General features: G+C 42.5%; 1 protein-coding gene across 2 annotated transcripts in view; it reads left to right on the plus strand.

Annotated features, from left to right (window-relative positions):
- Nucleotides 1–332: 332 nt before the first annotated feature.
- Nucleotides 333–26,544, plus strand: part of mllt10 (MLLT10 histone lysine methyltransferase DOT1L cofactor) — a 62,034-nt gene continuing 35,822 nt past the window's right edge. Inside the window, exons 1-7 of one of the 2 annotated variants that reach the window (XM_036125302.1) lie at nucleotides 333–507; nucleotides 8,550–8,759; nucleotides 13,851–13,930; nucleotides 19,915–19,969; nucleotides 22,309–22,418; nucleotides 22,501–22,604; nucleotides 22,871–22,964. In XM_036125302.1, coding sequence (XP_035981195.1) covers nucleotides 8,597–8,759; nucleotides 13,851–13,930; nucleotides 19,915–19,969; nucleotides 22,309–22,418; nucleotides 22,501–22,604; nucleotides 22,871–22,964 — 606 coding nt within the window. In that variant the 5' untranslated portion in view covers nucleotides 333–507; nucleotides 8,550–8,596. Of the gene's footprint in view, nucleotides 508–8,322; nucleotides 8,760–13,850; nucleotides 13,931–19,914; nucleotides 19,970–22,308; nucleotides 22,419–22,500; nucleotides 22,605–22,870; nucleotides 22,965–26,544 lie in introns of those variants that run through there. The other variant, XM_036125303.1, reaches the window with a different exon arrangement.

Here is a 26,544-nt window from a genome sequence, read left to right on the forward strand (position 1 = left end):
CACCCACTCTGCCGCCGCTTCGTCATGAAAATGCAAACTTTGACATCCGGAGTTTTAAATGGGGCTGCGCCCGTCTAACAGCTAGCCGACAGCATCCACCCCGGTCCGGCATGGTGAAGGAATGCGCAGGGATGCGTCCACCAAGCCGGGGGCCGCCGCTGTTACCTGCCTCCGCCCGGCTCCACTCCCCCTCTGTACGGCAGCAGGACGAGGGGTAGGTGTGCACCACTGCCTCAGCCAGAGGGATAAAATAAGCGAGAGGAGGAGAGGGAGAGAGGGAGGTGTTGCGAGGGTGGGGAGGAGGGAGGGAGGGAGGAAAGAGTGAGTCGGAGACAGGGGAGCAGCAGAATAAGAGCTAAAAAAGCAGCTGTTTTTTTTTTTTTTTTCTGGCTGCTGGCTAAGTCGCAAATAAAAAATAAAAAACAAGGAAAGGGAGGTGGGCCAGTCTGGAGACACCTTCATCAATTAATGCCGGCGGAATGGACGCCTATTGGACGGCGCTGACAGGTGATGCAATAAAAATGGATATTCTGTCCCCATCCCCCTATACCCACACCCTGCCATTACTGTAGTTTACAATAGTGCCCACAGCCTGCAGCATAATGCTACCATAGGAGCGGATATTTCAGTAGCTGTATAAAAAAAGAGGAAGAAAAAAGAAGAAAATACAATAATGTAATTTATTACAGAAGTAAGCGCAAATGCGCCGTAATCCGGAACGTATGGTGCTATTCCCTTTAGGTTTAACTGTATGGTGGAATATGTGTTATCGATTGGATGCTGATTAAATGATTCCATCTTGGCGTTGTGTGCGTCGTGTACGCAGCGCGGCTTAAACAAAGCATTTAGTTTTTCATACTTTGCCAGCCTGTTTCTGTTTTAGCTGTAAACGATCCCATGCTTTTTCCCTGGTTCTTTGGATCTCGTTCTCTGCGCATACGCAGAATGACCCACCTATACGTTAAGATTACAGGGTTCATGCTTGCCGCAACACTTCTCACGCGTAATTGCGCACGGCTTATTGTGCAAAAGTAAATAACAAGTGTTGCTTATAATAAGGTTGGCGTGTAATGTGTAGGGAAGTTAAAAGAGGAAAAAAAAAATCCCCGGTCAGTTTTGTTATTCCCTCTGTTGGCACGAGCAGTGAGCAGTGCAGAGCGAAAGCGCGGGTTGCTTTTCCCGCATGTTTTTACTTTTTATAATTTTTTTAAATAGGTGACGTTTATAAAATCTGACGTGCTTATTGCGTGAATACTTTGGCTAAATTGTGGGAAATGTTTAGCAATAAATTATAATTTGTTGGCGAATTAATGCATCGATAATAAACAATTTCTGTTGAGGGGATTTTTTTTAAGAGAAAAAAAAAGAAGAAGAAGAAGAAAGCGGCATCCCTGAATCTAATCACCGTCCAGGGGACCGTTTTACACACACACACACACACACACACACACACACACACACACACACACACACACGCTTTGTCTTTCACGTCAACTTTGTAGCATGAAACGCACGCACGTGCACGTAGCATATTTTTTTTTGCATGCACCGACTCGGACCCACATACGCACTCGCGCATGCACGCGTCCACACTCGTAACCTGAAACGAGCGCGCGCGCGCGCACCTCATCCATCCACGCACACCCGACAGGCTTCTTTCTCAAAGAGAAAAGGGGAGAACGCAGCTGAAGCCACCACCCTGTGCGCGCTCTCCAAATAACCTCTCGCTATTATGGGTTAATTATTCAGAGGGGGGAAAAAAGAAAGAAAAAAAAGAAGCAATGGTCCCATGTTATGCTCTTTCGATCGGCTATTGTCCCTGCGTCACATTTTCTCCCAACACTTCCTTGCTTCGACATTGTTTTCTGTATCAAACACATGAGTCCCCCTCCCCGTGGCCCCCGTCCCGCACGGGGGTCAGCCTCAAGACACGGCCATACGCTCATCCGAGTGTGCGTCTGTTTATTCACGGACTTGCCAGCATGTCCTGAATAGTACCGACCTCACCTTGGCGTTACCTCGAAATGCGAGCCACGTCTGCACAGGTTGGTGAATCACTGAACATCTTCTCGCCAGAAAACCATGCAAAAACGTTTTACGGTGCCCGTTTTTCCACGCAGATTGGATTTTGGATTACGGGAGAAGACGGGTGTGTATATATGCGTCCGTGCGTGTGCGCCTTTGAGCAGCTATCCGCGATTATGTGAGGCCTATAGCCTCTTTAGCTCATTTAACTCCCACTGCAGCTCGGTTCGGGGGGTCATATGACCCACATTCTCAACGCTTCCTCGTACATCCCGCACATGGACATCTTGTGGCTCTGCTTACAGCGAAGAGGGGAAATAAAAATCGGAAAAGTGGCTTTCACGGGCGGATTGTGCATGTCAGCGTACACCGGAGGGGCGTGGAGGGGTGGGAGGGGGTCCGAATCGCCCCAGGGGGAAGCAGCTCACTGATCCCCCCAGCGCCCTGCCGCTGTGCGCGGCGTGTCCGTCCTGCATGCACGCATGGGGGAGGTTATGGGAGAGACAATCGGGGCCTGTTTCATCCTAACGTCTTGTTCTGTGGATAAACTGGATTTCTTCTAGTCGAGACAATAAACTCTCTTTGTTTCGCTGCCTCAGATGTGGTTCCTCTCTGGGATTGTTTTAGACGCTCACAGCTATTTAGATTTGCCTTTCGTCGTTTCTTGTCTCTGTGTTTTGCATCGTGTGAAATAAACCTGTCATTTATTCCCACCTGTTTGAATTTCTTGTTCCCATAAAATGTAGCCTTGCCTTTCGTGATATTGTTTCCGGCTATTATTACCCGTATCTTATCGGGCTTAAGAAACCAACGCATCTGCCATGCGCACAAGACGGGCACACAGGCCAATTCTACAACACGGTAAAATAAAAACAGTAAGTATGAAATAAATATATAAATAAAAAATTGATTTCACTCTAAGACCTTAGGCTGGTGTTCAGATGACACACACAGATATACCTCTCCCTCCTCATGCGCCTGGAATCCGCTCTGAACTATTCAGGAGACGTCGGGCCAGCAGTGGCCGAAGCAAGAGACCTCAAGCTCAGCGGAGATTTTTAACAAGCTTCCGCCGAGGGGGCTGGTGGGGAAGCGAGAAGACGTCCAGGCCGTCCCAGACCTCGGGCATAAGGTTACAGTTTAGTGCAGACTGCGCGCTGAGTGGGGCATGTCTGTGGCAACAGACTGGGCTTTAATGGGAAGCAACAAGGACGTAATTTAATGGATGCGTTTAATTGGATTTCCACCCACAATCCTGGGGAGCAAGGGCTAAAAACAAAACATGGAAAGAATACGAGTAAATAGGTGAATGAACGAATGAATAATGCAAAAGTCAAAATCCATATCTATCTATCCACCCACTATAAATATAATAAACATGAAAAGGAAGGATGAAGGTTGACATGAAACCCATACTTGCCTCCTTTAGTTTTCCTTTATATAGCCTATATATCTATATATATATAGATATATATACATCTTATCTCCCCCACACGTTTACATAAACTTAAAAAATCCGACAACCAAGCTTGTGGAAGATTTAATATTTTCGAGAAATTTGTCTTGAAGTCTATGATGACTATTTTCATTTCACTGCATTTATTCCCAAAGGTTTAGGTACACAGGTTTGCATGGTAATACCCCCCCCCCCCCTCACACACACACACACACACCGAACGCGTCGCTACGCCGCTTTGCAGCTCTCATTTGTTTCGCATTGAGTTTTATGGAGACACTTGGTCAAGGAGGCGCTGGCACTTGTACGAGCACGGACTTTTTTATGGCACAAAACCACTGCCCCATGCCACAACAATGAATTCCTCTCCACCCCCCACTGCCACGGGAGAATGTGATTTTTTTTTTTTTTTTTTTTTTTTTTTTTACTTGCAATCCGAGCCTGAAGTATGCACGGACAGTGGTGGGGGGAGGGCTCTCTTCACCTTTCACCCCGCCGTGTTGGGACTGTTTGTATTTCCCCCCTCGGTCCCTGTGCTCCGTGAGTAAGCTAAATACTGATGAGTGCGGTATAAGCAGGAGGGAGGGAGACAAAAGCATGATTGGAGATGGGTGGCTCTCTTGTGTGGATCTCTGCAGCAGCACATCAGAGAAAAAGTCACCATTGTTACTAAAACGTCAAGACTAAGAAAAAATAATTCCCACAACTATTTTGGGATAGGATTAACCCCAAAAGATACAACAAAAATCACCTAAAATTCCTATGTTCTTCTTAAGTTGATACCAGGTTATTTTAGTTGAACTGCTTTTTGTTTGGTCACTGTGTAGAGCTGAGCGGAAGTTGCATTGATGCAACAGGGAGATGGACAGAGATGCACCTTTCCACGTGCATGCTAAGAAGCTGTTGTTAATATTATTCTTTAATTTTGAAGTGGTCACTATTCTGTAAGGCACATGTCTCTGGTGACTGACAAGGAGCTAGGCCTCCAGCAACCCTGCAATGTTGAGTGGGTAAAGATAACGGATGGATGGATGGACATGGCTTTTGCAAAATCTTTAGATTTTTAAAATATATTTCTGTAAAATTTGCATGGTGATTTACACTTGCAAGGTCTACTGGGGACTTCTGTTATTATTTAGATTTTTTTATTTTTTTTATCTAACATCCGTGAACAAATGACTACTAATAGCTTGATCCCGAAGGAAGCGTGGCTTAAAGGCAGAAGTCCTAATTTGTCAACGTATATTAGGTCAATCTGTGAAAACATTCCTCTCAGACTCCTCAGGATTTATTTTGCAATCCCTTTGTAAACCCCCACCCAACACACACACACATACACACACACATTTTAAAATGCAATGTTTTTTATTTTTTTTTTCAAATGCCAGCGGCAAAATGTATAACATCAATATCTCATCTGTGGAATGTGTTGTATTTGGAAAATGCACATCCGTTTTCGAGTTGCTTCCTTATCCTTCCTTATCCCTTCTCCTTGCGTTACTCCGTGTTTCCCGTACGACACATGAGAAACTCACAAAATTAAATAAAAATAAACCACAAGCACATCGAAAGTGTTGCCGAACAACTTTCCTGCAGGAAAGAGGACAAGGTGAGTGGAGTGTAATTTTAAATTCTGGATTTTTTATTTTTATTTTGTTTCTACCTCTTTCCAGCATTTGCATGCAGGTATAAAATGTTGCCTTCATTTTCAAAAACCTAAACTTAGCACAAGGCTTCTGTAAAAGCCACACAAGCATAAACTCCCCTAAAACATGAAACCGTAGTGCAGATTGTGATGGGCCTAATTGGCTCCTTCTAAAATGAACGTCCATCCAGACATAAAATGACAGTTCCAAAAAAAATATATTATTTTGTTTGAGTTTAATTATAGAATAAATCATATAAAGTAGTATCTGCACTTTGAGGACTTCAGAGATAGGAAGAAGGCAGCATCGATGTGGTTTCCTGCCTGCAGAAAAAAAGCCTTTCTTTGACATCCTGAGCCACATTATATGTTATCTGTGCAGACGCCGACTTAATCAGAAGCAAGTTGTAAAAATTGTTTACCATTTTCAGCATTCTCAGCAGCTATATGGGCCCTTTCCACCATCGCTGCCCCCTCCTTTCGCCTCCCTTTGTTCTCTCCTGCTCTAATAGGTTTTCCCCTGCCAAACACCATTCACTTTTTTTTTTCCTTCTTCTTCTTCTTCTATTTCGCCCCCACCACCACCCTCAACCCCCCCTTTTAGTGCAGGGTCCAGTGTCGACTGGAGCATTTGAGCAATTTGAAATTAAAGCAAACAATGGGCAGGCACTCCCAGGGACCTCTCGCTCACCATATTACACGGAGGACGCTCGTGTGCTCCTGCACATTACTGGCTAGTCATTACGTTTCTCTGGAAACCGAGCGCCGGAGCACGCTCGGAGGAGTCAGTGATGCAAGCAGCAGCTGAGTGCTTGGAATAGCGTATGTGAGCGTCCCTGCCAACAGCATGGAGAACTGTCAAAACAAAGCGGGCTACTGACACGCCGATCTGCAGCTACACACACACGTATGCATGCGCATGTAATCTTTTTAAGGTGAGAACAAGAGTTTTGTGGAGGCCAGGATTTAAAAGTCACCTTTGTTGATTTACTCTCCCTCATAAGAACAGTTAAACTTTTCCGCCAGTGTTAGTTCTTTAACGACTTAAGCAGGGGCGGTTCTAGACCAAATTTACCAGGGGGGCCAAGGTGGGGCCAGTGTTTTTTCACTGGGGCACAAAATTTAAAACAATAAAATGGCAATATTTAACTGTGTAATAATATTAAGTGAGCCACTTGTGGCTCTGGAACTGCAGATTTCAAACCCCTGATCTAGCAGTTGAAAACTTTGCCCCCTGCTCAATACGGCTAAAGCTAAACGTGAAACATCTTAAGTTTTAAATTCTTTTTAGAGTAAAGCTGTATAGGTAAAAAATAATATTGGTCAAAGTGACCAATCAGTTATGGTTTCTTTGCCATTGCAAATAATCATGAGAAGTTTTTTTTAACATCATGCTTTTAGTACAGGGGCCATAACAGGGGCCAAGGCCATTTCTACAGGGGCATGGGCCCCTGTTGGCCCCGGTCTAGAACCGCCCCTGGACTTAAGGCAGGACATCAAAGAAACAGTGTAAAAATGTAGGATTTTATTGTTTGAACTGGGTTCACTGCCGCAGCGGTCATGTTTATACATATGGTAACGTTTGCCTTTCCCTGCAGTAGGTTAATGTATGTAGTCTCTACATTAATTCAAGGGAGAAATAAAAGGCAACTGAACAAAAAAAACGTTTGACTTTCTCCTATTTTTTTGGATCGTGTCGACAGCTTAGGCGGTATGGTGGGTCTGGTGACCTCGCAGTGTGAGGTCAAACTTAAGAAAGATAATCAGTCTGGGTGGTTACTTCCAGTTAGGAGTCACTGCCTTGCTGTCTTCCCAGAATATGACACATAACTTCTATTAGTTAGTTATGAGCAAAGAGAAGAGAACATGCCACTGGGGTAAGGGAGATGTGGGTTCATCTTCAAAAATCTACAAATGGCTGCAAGAAAAGAGCTGCTAAGCTCCGCGTTTGCATATTTACTGTCAAGGCTATGATTTCACGGTTTCAAAAAATTCAAATCTGTGATAAACAAGGCTAGAGGAGGACCCGCGTCTATCTGGCCACCACTCACAGTGGAGAGGATGAAAAGGGATCGGTTTTGGTGTCAGAACTCAATCAGCATCTTAATTGACATGAGGTAAGGGGGGGGGAAACATGTCTAGTAATAAATCATGCATGCAACATGAACATTTAGACAAATCAGAGGCTCTCTCAAACGTCATCTCACACAGCTTTGACAGTCAATAATCAATAAAAAAAAGAAATATCAGAGTTGGTTAGATGTGGAGATGGATCTTTGCAATCGATTGTTACATTTACGAAAATACCAGCATTACAAATGTTTCCATTTGAGCAGCCTGCACATTGATAGATTATCAATCCAAACTGTTTTGAATGCTGGTGAGCTGCAAAATAATACTTGTAGGGTTAGTAAGCTACTACTTTCAGTTTTAACCAAAGTAGTGAAATGCAAAATAGGTTCACGATAAAATATTGTCACGATCAAGTTTGATGCATACCACTTTATTTGTTATGCATTTTCTTTTGATTGTGAAAGAAACATGAACTTATATAGTATTGCTCTGTATGTTATCACACGAGCAACAACACCAAAATGTACTGTGATGTCTAGTTTAAGGTGTTTTGGTTACATTTGACCTTTTATATTTCTGTTCCTTCTTAGTAAGTAAAGTGTGCAGAGCGGACAGAAGCTGCTGCCACATTGATAACTGTGAATACTGTGATTTCAGTAAAAGGAATCAGCAAGAAGGGATTATTTATAGGGTGCAACATTTTTCAGTGGAACATGGGGGCTGAGACATATTTAGGAGTCACTCTGAATGTTTTTATTATATTAAAATAATTTAAACCGGATTCACATAATGAAAAACAGCCATCAGAGTTACTAATTCATCAAAAAAAAATTCTTCTCAATTGGTTGCCAGACCTTTTACATTTAATTCAAACAATACTCTGTTTCATTTACCTATTCTCCAGCTAATTTAACCTCTTATTCTTATTATATATTCCTCAACATTTAGCAAGTTTGCGCGGCTTCTTTTTACTCTGTTATTAACACAGTTCATGAAAGTGGAGTCTCCTTTCTGCACTCCTCCATGTGGGAGCAAAAGAAGCAGCCGTTACTGACGTCGCTCCAATCCCTGGCCATGCGTCATACGCAACTTCCGGTTCCCTACGAAGTCTCCCCCCTCCCTCCCTCCCTCCCTCCCTCCCTCCTCTCCGCTCTTGCTCCACCATCGAGCCCCTGACGGCGATGTTTTGGTAAAAACAAAATAGTGCCCCGAAAATGGACGCGAACACGTCTAAAACATGACACGTCGCCGGAGCGGGACCTAGAGCGGCGCTGCGGGCGAAACGACGGACGTCTTCGACAGAGTTTTTTATTTTTATTTTCCTTTTTTTTTTTTTCTTTCTTTTTTTAGCGGCCAAGTCCCTTGTGTGTCCCTCCGCATGTCCGCCTTCCTCGTAGATGGTCTGCGGCGAGCGTTGTGCGAGGGCGGACGACGAGCTGTTGATGAGTAACATGAAGGAGATGATCGGCGGTTGCTGCGTGTGTTCGGACGAACGCGGCTGGGCGGAGAACCCGCTGGTCTACTGCGACGGCCACGGCTGCAACGTCGCCGTGCACCAAGGTGAGCTGCTAGCCGAGCTTAGCGGCTAACCCCCCCCCGTGCTAGTCGGCGGCGTCTCGGCGAAGTGAGAAGGTTGTGTCGCCCGCTGCTCGCCAAGGCCGTGCCGAGGTCAGGCTGCGAGCACGCTGCCGGGGGAGGGGGGTGGGGGGGGGATCTCCTCCTCGCGGCTTCGGCTTAGCGCGGCTAGCTTAGCACGCGCGCTGATGCGAGCTGACAGCGGCGGCGCGAGCACGTTTCTGGCTGCGAGCTGTTGCCATTGTTTCCTTGTCAGGAGCTGTTATGAGAGAAGGGGAGGCGGATGCACTACTGTTGCCAGAATGCATTAGCTAAGGTGTGCGCATCAGATGGAGGCAAGAACCCTGGTCTGAGATTGATTAAAAAAAGGGGGAAAAAAACAACAACAAATAAACCTGGAAAGCAAAGTGAGCCGTGTTAGCTAAATCCCGTGCAGTTACCAAAACAGTCTGCGTGCAGAGTCCCACTACGGCAGCTGAGATGACTCAGACCACTGTGATCTCTGGTGTTTACATAATGTAGCAGCTAACCATGTGTCCACTTGGTAAACACGGACACAGACAGAAGCTGCCAGAACAGATCTGAACAGCTGATCAGCACTTCTTCTTTTTTCTTTTTTTTTTATCAAGCTGCAACATAACTTTTGTTGGCAACAGTGTTGCGGAACTCTGTGTGTAGATTCACTGCACACAGAGTGATGTATTTGGAGTTATTTCTGTCAATCTTACTGTACCTCATACCAAGTAAGAAACAACACAACATTCACTCTATCAAGAAAATAACATTCTATTGCATAACGACGAAATATCTTATGGCCATGCCAGGCTTTCTAGAAGATAGATCTCTTCCTCCACCAGAAAGGAAAGTCACTAAAGCTCACTGCTGTTCAGACTGCTGTATTCAGGGATATGTAGAAATAGAAAGTTGAGTGGAAGGAAAAAGTATGGTGGGAAATTAAAAAAAAAGTTGCCGGTGCAACAGAGTGAAAGAAAGCCTAAAGAAGATTGTGAAGCAAAGATCATATGAGAGTTTATATGAGAATCATTAGGTGTTATAAAAGCTGAAGATTCTGAGGTATGCTATGTACCTGACTTTACATTGAAGCATCTGAACAGCTGTGATGCAGTTTCATCAGAAATAAATAGAAACTGTCAATAAATAACCTGCACATTTTCTGAATGTAATTCTGATTTTGTGATAAGAATAAATGTCAGATAATTTCACTTTTAAAAGGGCCTGTTAGTCAGCTAGTGGTCACACGTTACTGTAAATCTTTCCTTCCCTGCCTCGAATAAAGAAATTAGGCTATAAATTATATCCAACTTTTGAATAAAAATCTCTCCAGATCTAGATCTGGCAGAGCTTAGAATATTTTTGGGTGCAACTTAATTCAATTTTAATCGGATTACATTCGGGATCTGTTTCATGTGAGCCATTCATGGGGTTTTATCGAGCTACAGAAATGAGTTTTCCAACATCTGTTTTCAGTGATGGACTCAAGAAGGTGGATTTTTGTTTTTGGGTCAGATAAAAAAAAAAAAAAAAACATGCCAGTCCCCTAAATACATGAAACAAAGTCATCTGAGTAAGTACCAGGCCTGGGTCGGGATTACGGCATACCATGGGTTTAAACCGCGACTACTAAAGGTTTCTGTCTGTTTCTATGGTTGAACATCCTTGTATTAAGCTGCCAGAAAAAGTGCAGGAGTGACCGACGTTCTCTGTGGCTGGATGGCGCATAGAGACTGCAGTGTTTTCCCTCCCCTCCCCTTGATGAGCACTGCCGGTCAGATGGCTGAAAGGAGGCTGCTACAACCATCCGCTGCTAACAAGAATTAAAAACATTGGGCTGTGTGGAAACATTAGCTGTTGCAAAAGACGCAGATATTCATGACGTGAAAATTAGAGAAGCTCTAGCCATCAACATTACATTTATCATGCATGGATGCTGATGTCTTTGCATCAAAGCCAAAGTAATACAGTTTATAGTTTCCAATATGCTATGTTATTTTAACAGCACTATAAGGAATTACTGGTTTTCTGTTTTATAATAAATGCAGTTGCATAGCGTTCTGCATTTTTATTTTGAATTGCTATGTAAATACCCTAATACCATGGACCTGGATGGTATTTTCACTCGGGGTTATGCCACCATGAAAGTACTGCCCTGTGCCTATTAAATACTTCTCCATAAAGTTAAGAAAGACATATTTATTAGCTTGGTTTGACTGAAATTTGGCTAAATATTGTAGTACAGGTAAAAATTTACCGGTCGTACCAAGTACCGATTCACATAAAATCCAATGGTACCATGTTTTGGTACCTAAATACATCATTGTGTTGCATCAGGGTTGTTTTTTTTTTTTCTATTAATGTCGACAATATTTATTTAGCACAGACAGGGCTTCGTATCACTATAATTCAAATGTCAGACATATAATTGGATAGAATGAACCAGCAATGTTTTTATAGACTTCTTAAAATTAAATGAGAAGATTCCATCTTTGTTGCCCTTATTTGCTCATAAGCCAGTGTTCCCTCCAGTGTATTTCAGTGCTACAGCCTGCTACGCTAAAAGTTGTCAACATGACGCTGAAATTAGACCGTTAATTTCAGCGTAACCACACGGAACAGTACACAGATGTTTGAAAGCAACATAGAGAAGTCAGTAAAGCTCTTAAACGTGCTTTATAGTGCAGTAATGCAGCTCCTGGACAACATAAGCTAACGCTAGCTGTTATTAGCTTGAGGAACGGCCCTCTTTCAGCTGCACGATGCAACGCTCGGCCTTCGCTGCATGAATGCATCCCGAGACGCAGCGAATCGACACACCAGTCACACCGTCGCCACCGTCCGTCCCCCGTAACAGTGGAAAAAAATCGTGAGGGTCCTGTAAGCATCGGTCAGTTGGTAGTGAGAAAATCGGATGCCATTCCCTTCCTAGAAAAATGACCTGCTTATTATTAGTAACAATAATGACTGCTATAACATTTATTTACCGTCAACACCCTGTATGTTTACCAGCGGTTTCCACTGTTCCAGCGAAACTCTTTGCTGTTCTGCTCTTAGTAAATTAGCGCTTCACACGCCTGACAAGCTAACGTCAGACAAGCTAACGTTAGCCGCCTAACGAAAGCCAGGCTTTCTGAATCAGAATCAGCTTTTTTAATCGGCAAGTTGGATCTTATAATGAAGAACTTAACTCTGGTTCCGCTTTGCTCTCAGTGAATAGATTTTATTTATTTTTTGTACAAATGGCAAAAAGGAATCCAGAAATAGTTTTCTTGTAATATACATATTAAATAGACGTCCTGTCAACACGCATATCAGAATACTGCGGTTTATGCCGCTCGTTAATCCGAACAGCGTCCATCTAAACACTTATTCCGATCATGTCATTCAGATTGGGCTGCACTGCCCTGACTGTGCGCCCTGTGTCTCATCCTGTAACACAGGAAGACCAATTAGCATGTGTCGCTAAGCCTTTAGGGTCATTTGCAAATGTAATAACGTCTCAGCAGTTCTTATAACCTGCCGTGGGTAAATTCTGGGGGCTCAGAAGACACAGAATGAACACACTTCCGAGTTTGTTTACGTAATTGTTTGTTTTCTGTGTTTGTTTGTATATGATTGTTCAATAGAGTCAGAGAAATATTCAGATTTTTCTTCAGCTTAGACGGAAGTGCGGCTTCTTCTGTGGTTTTTAGGGAAATTCGGCGGCTCTGCGTTTTCAGAATGTTTGTTCACATTAATGGATTTGGTGCCCATATAAACAATTTATTCAGATGATCTTTTTCAATTCGAACCCATTTCAATGCAATCAAGCAATACTGCACGAGGTAAAGCTGTATTGGCCTTCTTTCAGCCAGCTGACCAGCAGTCAAGTGGGGAAAGCGACTCTGCGCTGCTCTGAGCTCCGTACTGCCAGAGAAAACTCTGCTCCCTCCACCGATTTTCTGTTATCTCATTAAAATAAATTCAAACTGAAGTAACTGTATGGCAGCAACTTTTGGAGGCATTGAAAGCGTAGCGTTATTTTTAAATCCCCATGATGCCGCTGAGGGGCCCATGCCTGGTTAGGAAATCCTTTTGGAGGTAGGTTAATCTCTGTGATGTGTGCTTTAGTGGAAAGATTTAATCTTTGCATTTGTTGATACTTAAAAAAAGAAATTAACATTTATTAAAAGAAGAGAAAAGCAGTCCTATTTACAACAAACTATTTAGCTGTAAGTACATTCATTATATTATAATGTTTATTCCCAAAAGTAGTTTTTTTGATATTCTTAAAAGCACTTTAAATAAAAAAAAAAGGCACCAGATTCGAGTTTGGTTTGCCTAGCAACACAGAAATCTGTCCAGCTTTTAAGTGATTGGATCAGCCATCCATGTTCTCTGGATTTTGGATTATAGCTTTTCATTCCAGTGGATTATGGGCTCTGGTCACATCAGAGATAATCTGGAAATGTGTAGGGGTAGCTGTTTAAGATGGATCTGCATGTTCACCTGCTCAATTCAGGTGTGAGGACAGCATTGTTGGGTAAATGCTTATATGCCGAAAATATGTGTGGATGTTTTGGAAATTATCTTTTTTTTTTTTTGTGGATGCTGGTAAAACGGGAGGGATTGAAGTGAAGAGCCGCTGACTTGGGAAAGATGTTTGTTGTGGTATTTGAAGTATTCATGCCCAGCAGCTGAGGATGCTAACCAAACTACAGATTTGCTTGAGATCTGGATGTTTTTTCTTCTTTTCTGTGACCTTTAATATTTATTTAACAACTAAACATTCTCCCCGATTGCAGCTCTGTGAACTTTTCTTTAATTGCTCATTGGCTACATGAATAGAAACTTAGAAGAAGATGAACACGGTTAATTTCAATATTAGAGTGTTTTATCTTAACAGTATATAATTTTATTTGACACGTTTTAGAAACACCTTTGTCTACTGGCATGGCAGATGGAAAATCTGCTCTTTGGTTTAGTTGTTACACTGAGGTCCTGGTTTTACTGTCTCTGATAATACCTGCAAACTTTATTGACGTCTGATGATTATTTGTGTCTCTGCCCCCCCCTCCCCAGCCTGCTATGGGATTGTTCAGGTGCCGACTGGTCCGTGGTTCTGCAGAAAGTGTGAATCCCAGGAGAGAGCGGCCCGTGTGGTGAGTCGTTTAGTTCCTCTCCCCGTTTCTTCATTTTGACACTTTACATATATACAACTGTACATTTGAATTATGTCTCAGAACTGAACAAAAACACTAATGAGGACAGCAAAGCATTTAACAGAAACACCACCAACCAAAACCTCCCTCCCCAGACAGCACTTCCTCATTTATTCATTTGTTTTAAATGGATGATCAAGCTCTCAGCTCTTCTCCTCGTGGCCCCTAGCTACGGCAGCTAGGGGCCACGAGGAGCAGAACCGAGCCGTAACTGAGCCAAATTGAAGAAACCTGGGTTACCTGCAGGCAGGGCCCGAAATGAACACTCGCCAGTTTTCCGTTTGGCGAGTAAATTTCAGAGGGCTAGCTAGCTGCCACATGGCGAGTAAAAAAGTTGTTTTTCAGTCATTATTTGGGTGGATGCTCATTTATGTTCCTCTGCTGTCAGCGCATATGACAACACTCACACATGTGACGCGTGAGAACGACAGCAACTACGGCATGTCCGTTTGCTAACAACTAGCGTTTAGCTCAGGCTAACTGCGTAGCGGGATTATGTGGAGATATTTAGCAGGGGTTAGGCTCAGAAATTATATTTTTACCAGTTAAAAAAATATGCTTGGCTGCTTGATTCTTACATCTACTGGCCAACTTGGCCGGTGAATCAGGCAATTTTGGACACTGCCTGCAGGCAGAAGGATAAGTCTGCTTTGTTCTGATCCTTGTGCTCCTGTAGTTACATCTCTTTACTGCAAATGTTTACTTCAGTCAGTGTTCAGCCTGACGTCAGTGCTTGTGTCAATCACAGCGTCTGTTTATGCCCCTGCTTGACTTTAGAGGTAACTGAATGGACCCAGCATTACAATGAATGTTGCCAGATCTGACTGTTTCCAGCCCAAACACAACGTAAAACTCGTCCAACTAGGAAAAAAAGAAATCCCGCCCAAATCTCAGCTTCTCTTGAACTCGTTTTAAAAGCGTAGAAGTGTCACGCACGTAATAAAGAAACCTCCATTAGAGCACAACTGCACTGAAGTAGTGAAAAAACATCAATGTGCAAACAGGCACCCAATAACCTACACACTCATGTCATAGTAACTGCAAGATGTTTTACCAACAGCCTCCCAACATGAGTTTTAGTTTAAAGTTTCTCTCTAAGTGAAACATTTTGTAGTTGATCTGTAGATCTAAACCCAGCTGGGGCGTTTATAAATGACCAATACCACCTTATGTTGGCATTTGATTAACCAGAGATTATTAATCATTGATTGTATCAAGTTAGACAAATTCCCACATTTCAGAATAAATTAACTAATAAAATGAGTGCAAGGAGATTTGATTTCATTTCAAAAGTAGAAATTTGTACTTTTCTGCCACACAATGACAACTATTTTAATGATTTTCCTGTTAATTGTTTCTAAAAACTCACCACATGTTGTGAAAAGCAGCCGACTCGTCCACAACTATTTTTTTTCCAGGCCAAAAGAAGCCCGAATGGCAACTTTTCTTTTTTTTTTTTTTTTTTTTTTAGATTTTGGGATTTCATTGATAATTTTGACGTAGTGATCAAAAGCCACTGCCCAGCCTGAAGCAAATGTTTGCTGAAAAAGCGTGCACCCCTGAAAACACAGAAAGGCCCCCTGTAATATGTTTCTGCAGCCGGGTCTGATGTCTTATCCTTCACAGTCGGGCTCACCAGTCGCCTACTTCTACATTTCCCACCGCTTTCCTGCCTGGAGGCGCAACCACGGAGAACAAGCGTCAGCGTCAGATCTGCTCCTGTTCGGAGCAAACGAATTTACCAAACGGCTCAATGTAACCATTGTTGGTTCCCTCCCGATAGCAGAACCAATAAAAACTGTTGCAGCCGGACCATAGCTGCGAAAAAGAGTTGGCACTGGTTATGTTGTGGGTTTTTAAAACTGATTTATAGCTTATTTTAGTAGGGAACAAAACAAAGTTTGTGAATTCAGTTCAGTAGTTGTTAAAAATGTATCTGTAATTTGTGTGGTTTTTTTAGCTTTCTTCCTATATGGAATGTTTTTCAAAGTTTTAAACATGTCTACTGTGCCAGAAAGTAATGGTTTATGTTAAAATAAACATTTGGGTGAAGTTGTCGCAACCAAGTTTATCTTGTTTATCATGAAGTTGGTCTTAACTTTTTATTTCAAGTGGCATTAAAAAGTCTTAAAAAGTCTTGAATTTAACTTGCCTTATGCTGTATGAACCCTGGTACGTTCTATCCGTTGACTCCTTCATACCTCCGTCCGTTGAGGTGCGCAATAACCAATATTTCCTCTAGGTGGCAGTGCTGGGTGCCAATAATTCGTCAAACATGGCGACGATCCAAGACGTGATTTTGTTGTATTTGCCCCGTAAGTAAACTTTTTGTTTGTCCCAGTGCCCCGGACACGACACATCATATATGTGTGGGTAGTTGCGGACAAGCTCCGCAAGTCGTTCCTCGAATCCCGCCATTATTTAAAGCCCAGAACCTTCTTCGTGATTTTGTTGACATTTTGTACTACAAACTCAATAGCGCCCCCACCGTTTCCGGTAGTATTGATCCGTTTGGTCCGTAATCGTAAGCTCCCAATTTTAGTGTCAAAATACGGACGAAATCGACGGTTAGAACGTATGAAACACTCCACACGTATCCGTCTTTTACGTGAGGTATGAATGGGCCTTAAGTAGAGTCTATGTATGGGAAACACTGGGTTGATTTAGGGGTTGGGCTTCACCAACCAAGATCCAGTGAAAGGAACTCTTGAATGCTTCAGCATCCCAAAAGGTTTTAGACAACTTCATGCTTCCAAGTTTGTGGGAACTGTTCAGAGGTGGTCCTTTCCTCTTCCAACAAGACAAAGCAAGGTCCATAAAGCCATGGATAAGAAAGCTTGGTTTGGATGACCTCAACGCGGTCGAACACCTTCAGGAGGAATCAGAATGGAGAGCCAGGCCTTCTCGTCCTACATCAGTGTCTGACCTCACAGGCTTCTGGAAGGATGGTCAAAAATCACCTTAAAACACAATAATCACAAGTTTTATAAGTTATTTTAAAGTAACAAAAATGTTAATATGCAGCCATTTTTCAGTCATTGTGTTCTGAAGTTCTTGAAAACAGAAAAGATATGGCAATTAAGACAAAAAAAAATCATAAACAAAAGTTGGCAAAACTTCTTACGCCATTATAAAAAGGGCTTATCTGGTCATAACTCATTACAATTTAATGTCTTGATAATACATTACAATAAGAATAAAACTGGTTTTATTTCTCCGTTTTAGAAACTATTGTGCACTTTCATTTGAACTGTACTTAAAATGTAGTAATGTCATGTAGTAAGGATGCAGTAAGGCCAAAAATGGTATCAATTAAACGTTGACTTAATTGGTGAAGCACCAAATTGCCCCATATATACGTTATATTTGCTCCTGTATACATATATAAAGTATATATGGGACATTGTTATATGCCTGTGTATTTCCCTTCAGCCGATACAGGTTTTTAAGGCAGACACTGATTATTTTGACATCAGTCTAACCCAGGGATTCCCAAAGTGTGGTACACGCACCCCCGCTAGGGCAAGATGAAAATCTAATGGTGGTCTGATAATTACACCATAACAGTGTGTTTCCCACACACAATAAAGGCGTGTAAATAAGCATTTCCTTTGGAAAGAAACACTGTAAATTTAATGAATAAACAAATAACAATATATTCACACAAAATATTTATATGGATGAAGTTTTCTACGCTCATTTTAAGATGAAATATAGAAGAAGTCTTCTTCTTCTACACATTGTGCTGTATACCAGCACTTAGCTTGTGGGATCTACTTCATTCATTCTCACAAATATGCTTAACTGGCTGGAATCGGGAAAACTTTCATGCAGATGAGACATCTAAGGTCAAAGTTAGTGATGAAGGAGAAGAGGAACCAAGAGAGAGAGATTTGAAGGCAAAAGAGGAGAGAATTGCAACAGATCCAGGAGAAGAAAACGAGCGGGAATCAGAAAATGTCTGTCAGGAAATAACTTTTTGTTTCTCTTATTAATAACAGTTTTATCTAGACTGGCGCTCTGTGATTCTCTCTCGCTCACTTTTTTTTTGTTATGATTAGACGATTAAACATGTCTTTAATATGGCTTTTGGGGGATTGGGAGTGCATCAACCGGGTAACCTGACTCCGCCAGATAGATTTGCTCCGCATATCCATCTGGAAACCTTCCGTTGAAGTAATTTTGGGAAGGGGCGAAAATACTGGTTAGCTGATTGGCCTATGTTGGTGATAGACGGGCCAAATGAACCAATCAGATCAACGAAGCATATGACGTACTAGCACAACAAGAGGAGCCAATTGATAGATCAAACTCTTGCCGAAACCAGTCGGGAGAATAGCAAAAATATCTTTTCCTCTGAGAAAAGCCTCCAGAGCAGTGATTTGCTCTTCTTTCAGTGAAGAAATACTCTGTAATTCCGATAAAACTTGCTCGATAGCCACGCTAACGCTAGTTTCATCGGCTGAAGCCACCATGTTCTTTAGACTGAACTGTCGCGCTTCTCGTTGCGTCACACCTCAACCCGCCTCAAAGCCAACGCTGATTGGACGTTCGTTTGGTGAACGGCTCCAAATTTTCTTTAACGTAAAGTAGCCAGACTGATCTGCGAGTGAAACCTTGAAAGCTCGGCAGATCAGGATGGTCTCACGAGGCTATCAACCCAGTGGGGACATAGAAGGGGCGTGCCGCCTTTTCTTTTTTCTTCTTTAAGCCGATATTGCCTCTTCTTCCTCCGTTTACACGATAGAAATGACAGAATGACAACAAATGTAACACAAGTCTCGCAACCTGCGATTGAATCAGCTAATCTTAACAATCAGCTTCAGACCGCAGCTTGAAAGGTTCACCCAAAAACCCGCGTCAGGACTCTTATGGCAGCTCTTTGCTCGCACTTAATGAACGGGTCACAGCGAGAAAAGGGCTTCTTTAGTTCAGTGGGGAGGAGGAGGAGAAAAAGCGCTGACCCCTGCTGCAGTGTAGGGACTTTATTAATGTAAAGTTAAATGCTGTACGCGTAGTGATTGGAAATTGTTTATATGTGCATACACGAGTCTCCACGGGAATGAAGACACGCACAGCGACGGCAGCTCGTCAGCTGGAGATGTGGCCGATGTATCGTCGACCTCTCATTTCCCCACATTGTTATACATCTAAATTAAGAATAAATAACCCCAAAAAATGTTCAACTAAGAACAAACATCTCAATTTCAGCGCTTGCTACCATTTCAAAACGCTATTGGGATGGAACACAGTTGCGTGGAGGCCGGGGCAACCTGAAGGCATTGCCCTGGTTTTGGGGGATTTAAGAAGCAACCCAAGAGTCAGCACTGCAAAAACGGAACTAAAAAATAAGTAACACTTTCTTAAAATGAGCATATCTGTCCTTGATTTGAGCCGGTAAATAAGATGAACCGCCAATGGAATAAGATTTTTGCACTTAAAATAGAAACAATTCTTCTCCATCTTATTTCAAGTGCACTATGTCTAATTATCTTATTTTAGGGGTCAAAATACTCATTCCATTGGCAGATAATCTTATTTACCTGCTCCAATCTAGGACAAAAGCACAAATTTTAAGAACATTTTACTTATTTTTAGATCCGTTTTTGCAGTGAGTGGTTGTTGCTTTGGGATGACCGTTCGTAGCAGCATGTGAGAAAGCTGAGAATGAGCCGAGTCATCAGAAACGGAGCGGCAAAACCGCCCGGCTGAACACTCCCTCGTGCTGATAGTCGCCGTCTGGGATAAGGAGCCTCAGCTGGCAGATAAAATCAGGGTGTTTTCCTACAACGCTGCTGGCTTTGAGTCCCACGGTGGCTACCTGCTAAGCTAAAACACTCACATCTGTGCTGAACTGTCGTACTGACTTGATTTTATTTATTTATTTACTTTTAATCCCCCCCCCCTCTCTCTTTTCCCGACAGAGATGTGAGCTCTGCCCCCACAAAGATGGAGCCCTCAAGAGGACGGACAACGGAGGTAGACCCACTGTCAGACGCTCACACACGCACCCATCGTGGCATTATTTACACGTCCCCGGCAGTGTTGGTGGACCGTTAGCAGGCGGAGAGAGTTATGTTGCTGTTTGTTGTGTGTGTGTGTGTGTGTGTGTGTGTTTATGAGGGGGCGGGCCTGCATGTGTATAGTGCGTGGCCTGTGAGGAGTCTCCTCTCGTGGGTTCACTGAGAGGTCATCCTGGTGGAGACTGTAAATATTCTCTGTGCATGTAAGTGTGTGTGTGTGTGTGTGTGTGTGTGTGTGTGTGTGTGTGTGTGCGTGTGTGTGTGTGTGTGTGTGTGTGTGTGTGAGGCAGTCAGAGAGAGGCACAGCTGTGGGATTGTGTCCAGGCCTGGAGGGAGGCATCGGGACACCACTAACACACACCGTTTTACTACTTTCTCTTTTATTTTACCCTTCTCATGACCCCATCTCTGTCTCTTCTCTCCCTCCCCACATATTTTCCCTCTCACTAACCCCCTTTTCCCTTGTTTCTTCCTCCTCCTCCTCCTCCTCCTCACTTGTTGATCTGTTTAGTTGTTTTTTCAGGTGGGACAGTAATAAGGCGGAGAAAAGCAATTTGCCGTCATTGACTTGGGTTGCATTTATTTGCGTGCTAATTAGAGCAGCGAGACGTTCCGTTTGCACGCCGGACCGTCGGGTGCCGGTTCTGCCGGACAAGCTGGCAGAACACGGGTCGACGAAGGGAAAGCTCAAAGATGGGGCGGCAGGTTGAAGTGTGGTATTATTAAGTTAATTACTCACCATATAACTAAAGTTAGTCAGTGAGGAGCATTAAAGCTAGTGAGCGTCTAAACCAGGGAACATTATGCCACTTTTATAGTCCTGTTTTATAGGACTTCTACGCCCCCAGTCCCACTCAGCAGGTCAAAGGCAGGTCACGGGTTCAACTGTAAGTTTAAGCCTGTATTTGTTTCAGCTGTAGATTTGAGGAGGGGAGGGGGGGCTGCAGAGACTCCCACCTCCGTTTGACCTGCTGGTAACCTCGGTCAACTCCTCCTCAACTTGTCGTCAATTTAGTCGGCGCTCGGACCGTGCCCTGCTGTCACTCTGCAGCCCCGCAGTTTGTCTTTGCTGACGGGCAGCTGTGTGCGCGTTTTAGGGGCTCAGCGAACAGATGCTGGAGAGAGAGCACGGGCCAACACATGAAAGCTGTTTGGCTTTCTAGAGATTTTGTTTTTGCTTTTTAAAAACACAAAACAGTTGGAAAAAAATATACTAATGTTGTGCTTTGCGCTGATTTTAGTATTTTCCCAAAGCACGGGCTCTTAGAAGATTCCCAAGATGTAATGATCTTAAGAAAAGTGTTGTTCTTGCAGTATTAAGATAAAGAATTAAAATAAAATAGGAAAAAAAGTGATTTAATTGCTTAATGTAAAACTAAAAAAAAACAGTTTTACTGCTACTAAAATAATACAAACATTATTTTCAGACATGAAAATAATGTATGCATGTAGTTCTACTGTTAATTAGGTTTGGGCACAAAGACGTTGTACAAAAAAACACAGTTTAATGTGTGAACAGTCACAATTTCAATATTAATACTTCTCTCCAAAAAGAGGAGATGAAAACAAATCTGGGAATCGCTGAAAATCAAAGTCAGACTCTCAGAGCTAAAATTATCAGCCAGGGTGGGCTTGATTAGTTCAAATCCAGCGAAATTTACCCAGAGCTTAAAAAGCTCGTATAGTCTGCTTAGCTAGTGGAGTGGGTTCTGGTTTAGGTTCTGTTTGAGCCTGCTGTCGGCTGCTTAACAGATCTGCAGGTCAAAATTTATCAACAATGTTGCATTTTCTCTGGCATTAAATTGACTTCAAACTACAGGAAACCTGTAGCAGGGAAATTTAAGGAATTTCATTCTGTAATTCGTTTTCTGTCCCGGGCGTACTTCCCCACAGCTTAGTGTTTGGTAGGTGTTATTTTAGTATATCTAGTATACTTCGGTATAACTAAGAGCCAGGAAGGAATTTGTAGCTCATCTGAGATTGATGTGCAACACAGGCGCATCAAATTCATGAATAATTCAGTATAACACGGTGGGTAAAAAATGGGACCACTAATTGCTGTCTTTGCTCCTTTTGCTCAATCCTTATTTGCGCTGAAAACATTAGCTGGTTTGTGCCTAGCTTATAAAATTCGGTCCACTTCCTCTTACCCTAGATTCACAAATTACAATGAATGAATGAAATAAATCCAAACGTCACTGATTTTATTCTGCAGAGTGGCTGAAAGCGGTTAACGTGTTCAAACTGGTAAACACACAGAGGCTCATGTTTCTTCTTTTGTGGTATCGTTTGCAGGCTGGGCCCATGTGGTGTGTGCCCTGTACATACCCGAGGTGGAGTTCGCTAATGTCGCTACTATGGAGCCCATAGTCCTACAGTCTGTCCCCCATGAGCGCTACAACAAGGTAAAAAAAAAAGAAAAAAAAAAGGGTTTTTGCGGGAAAATGTGTAAAAGTTAAATGAACTCGGTGCCCTCTTTGTGCGCAGACGTGTTACATCTGCGAGGAGCAGGGCAGAGAGAGCAAAGCCGCCACCGGAGCCTGCATGACCTGCAACAAACACGGCTGCAGACAGGCCTTCCACGTCACATGGTGAGGCGCGTGTGTGGGTGCGGCGGCGCCAGCGTTTTCCCTGCACCACACTTGCCCTCTGGACTCTTTCATTTCCCTCAGCTGTGAGGCGACGCTCATGACGCGATGTGTCATGAGAACTGCTTAAAGGCACAAAGGAAAATCCTTGGAAATCCTTTTCCTGTGCTGCCAACATATGTTTTCACACACATTTTCTGATATTAACCAGGTTATATTCACGAATACCATACCATTAATGACTCTTCTTTCATCCTCTGCCCCCGTAGTGCCCAGTTTGCAGGGTTATTATGTGAAGAACAAGGCTCAGATGCAGATAATGTCAAGTACTGTGGATACTGCAAATACCATCACAGCAAGCTGGTAAGTGTCCTGATTTAATGATTGCATGCCTTGTTTTTTTTTTTTTTTTATAAACTAACCCCACAAGTTCACCCCACTTTAGGTTTAAAATGCTTCTCAGCTTAAACGGCCGGTCTGAGTCGGCCCTAAACTGCCATCATCCGAGCGTAGACGTTCAGCCATTAACATCCAGATTGAAGAGCTTCTCTTCTGTTTGCTTGTTTTTTTTTGTTTTCAAAGTGGACTTCTGCGGAGAGCCGCGTCTCACCTACAGTAGATCGCCTCCTGACAGACCTCAGCTTTGACGAGCAGAGATTTATTGTTTTTTTACATAGAGCACGAGCTAATTAGGACAAAACAAAGTCCTCGTGGATTTCATATATCTTCATACAAATGCGGTTTTCTCCTACATATTCCTCTTGGTTACCAGCGAGACTGCGGGCTGTATTAAAGGTGTGAAAGCTGAAGGAGCGCTTCCTATTTTGTGTAATTAAGGTAATGCTTTGTTGACGTTACAGTCGGCAAGCGGAGAGGCCAGGGCAGTATTCCTGTTAAGCAGCAGACTGCAGGCTAGCTAACGTAGACAATGGTCTGGCTAATTAAGCTGCTAATATCGCCTTTTAAAGGGCAGACTGGCAGGAAGCGATTATACCCTGAGCATGATTATTTAAACATTTCTGCTCATCTCGGCCGGATTTATTTTAGATTTAGGTTTAGTCTTTCACTGCTGTGTACATCTTTGAGAAAAAAGTCACAATACTGACTAAATCTGTTAAAATGACGTCACTTTTTTTAGCTGAAAGAGGCTTCAAATTAATCGTACATTTAATCCTTGATTTTTATTTAATTAAAAAAACATTTTTTTGCTTCAGCTGAAGAAAACTGATTTGTAAATATTTTTTTTAATGGTGACTGTCAAAACTCTCATTTGTACTATATCTCTCTCTCATTATGTGTGCTAAAGAACCAAAATCAAAATAATGCTGAGTGCTAAAAGCAACATTATTCTAACCCTAATAATCAGTATATTCGCAGTAGTCATTTCATAATTATTCACTTTGTCTTAAGATAAAGAATTTGATTGAATTTAGATAAAATGAAGTAGAAATCTTGTACCGGCCCATCAGCTTGTGGTTTCGGTCAAAATGATTCTCTATTTGTTCAAACTGAAGTCGGTCAGAGAACTATCTACTGCAGGTAAGATACTGACTGCCAGCGAGCTGTCCAGTGAACCTAATTTCACACATATCTGAATAACTTTTTTTTTTTTTTAAAGTGACGGCACCAATTTGGTGCTGATGGTGAAATAATTTTCAGTAATGTGGCTTGTTGCATGTGGCTGTATTTGCATTATGTGCCCGTGTGTGTTGTAATGGAGCAGTTGTGAGAGGAGGTTAGTTTGAATTGTTTTGATCCAAACCTTGTGACCTTCCTGTTTCTGAGGAGACCCGTCATCACTTGCTCTTTAAAAAAAAAATAAAAAATTCTTGTTGCTCCCATTTCTCCTATTTCCATTGGTTAACTCAGTTCTGTCCACAACCACGTCGTTCTCGTCATCTTCTCCACTCATTCTTCTGCTTCATGTCCCTCTTTTTTTTCCACTACTTTTACTTTGCTTCATTGAATCCATCATGGCACTCCTTATTCGTTTTTACCTGATCTGGTTTTTAATTCGTCTGTCCCTCTCCACCTGTTATTGTTCCTCCCATTTTTCTTATATTTTGCAACATTTGTTCCCTCATTTCCCGTCTGAGGAGCAGGACGAGGTCTTCTATCTGTGTTATATCGCAGCATCAAACACGTTTAACAGCTTCATCGCCACTCGCCTCAATTTAGATTAAAAATACTGACTCGGGTTTTAGGTTTCAGACGGAAACCTAGCACACTCCAATTTGAAATCTGCTGCCTTATTAGCTACATTTTATTACTTATTAGCCTAGCTGGCATCGACCATCACAATCTGCAGATTATTGGCCATTTTTGCATCATCACGGCTCTATCTAATCTGTATTTTTGTCCCACAGCCTAGTTAGAACATCTCTCCATTGCCAGACTAGATGTTGTCCCAAAATAATAAGAATAAGCAAATATACAAGCAAAAAAAAAAAGGACAACAAAATCCAACAGTTGTTTGCCGTTCGCACGTTTACTAAGAAGATCAACTCTTGTGTTTGTCTCACTCTCGCCGTCATGGACACACACGTCTGCTAAGCATCGGTCGGGGGCAGGGAACCAAGCGTCACTGCGCCTTCCTGATTTGTGGCGTGAGGTTTTGAGTAGAATATGGGACACTGTGTGTGCAACAACCCGTCCACACAGACTGCATTTCACAGCGTTAACGAACGCTGATGGAAAGACTCACGCTGGCACATTGATTACATTGATCGTATATGAATTGCTTTGGATGCCGGGGTGTAATGTCATTAAGGTCGGACTGTGTGGATGACGGGGACGTACGTGGAGGAATTAATGACAAAATAAAAAGGCAACGTTGTCAGCAGAATGGGTTTCATGAAGTGGCACTTGATGGATATTTACGCCATGTTAGTAACATATGGAGCTTGACTGGATGTGGTCTGTAAACCTAATTTCAAACTGTGATTAATCTGCTTTGCTCTCAGTTACCGTAAATTAAATTTTCATCAGACGTTTCAGTGACACCTTGTATGAATTATTTTACTCTTGGACTTTGGTTTTTATTGTAAACACGTCTATGGATGCACTGTTTGCACAGTCTCCTGGACTGGCGGGGGAGGTCGGGGAAACAATTGTTTTCCGTGCATCTGCATGGCTGGGAGCGGCCAGCTTTGTTGTATAAGTTTTGATTCTGGTCTTTGGACGAGATCCCAGAAAGGTTCAAGTCAGTTTTCCTGGAAATCTACATAATGGTGTGTTGATGTAATTTGTTGCATTAACAAGTTGGTTCATCCTGAGATCAGTGGGCAGCGCTACTCATGAAATCCCCCAGAAGACCTGTATGTTCTAGCTTGATTAAAAATGCCCTAAAAAAACAATCAAACTCAATGAAATTATTTTCTCTTTGAAGTTATAGCCCCCTATCTTTTTAAATAATCATAAAATTAAAACATGTTTTTCTTTACTGATTCTGCTTGATGGTGATTTTTTTTTTTTTTTTATCGGAAAAATGAACTCTCTCCTTTTTTCGTTTTTCTTTCAAACACGTACTGCCACTGTATTTTTTTTCCCCCCCAACAGAAAGCAGCTACGTGACAATTTTTAAACAAGACTATTGTTTTTTGGTTTTTTGTTTGTTTTGGTTTTTTTTTTGACTGGTCTTGCCATTTTTATTCCATCATTTCAGTCAGATTCTTTTGGATTCTTTTTATAATTTTAATTTTGATCCCAGTTCTTTATTAAATCAACATTTAGCCTTTTTTTTCCTGTGGAGTTCCATCCAGTAACTTGGAGTCCTCTTTACTTTTTTAGCGAAGGAGCAGGGGCCGTGGTAGTAGGTCTCAAAGCTTAAGTGACTCTTCCTCACAGTCTATGGATAGACCCTCAGAGCAGGACAATAAGGTAAGACAGCCCTGTGACCTTACCCTCTCTATGCCTCCCACCCACGACTGTGACTCTTTTTGAA

This window comes from Fundulus heteroclitus, chromosome 21 (assembly GCF_011125445.2).
Source record: "Fundulus heteroclitus isolate FHET01 chromosome 21, MU-UCD_Fhet_4.1, whole genome shotgun sequence".
In the NCBI taxonomy this organism is placed as follows: domain Eukaryota; kingdom Metazoa; phylum Chordata; class Actinopteri; order Cyprinodontiformes; family Fundulidae; genus Fundulus; species Fundulus heteroclitus.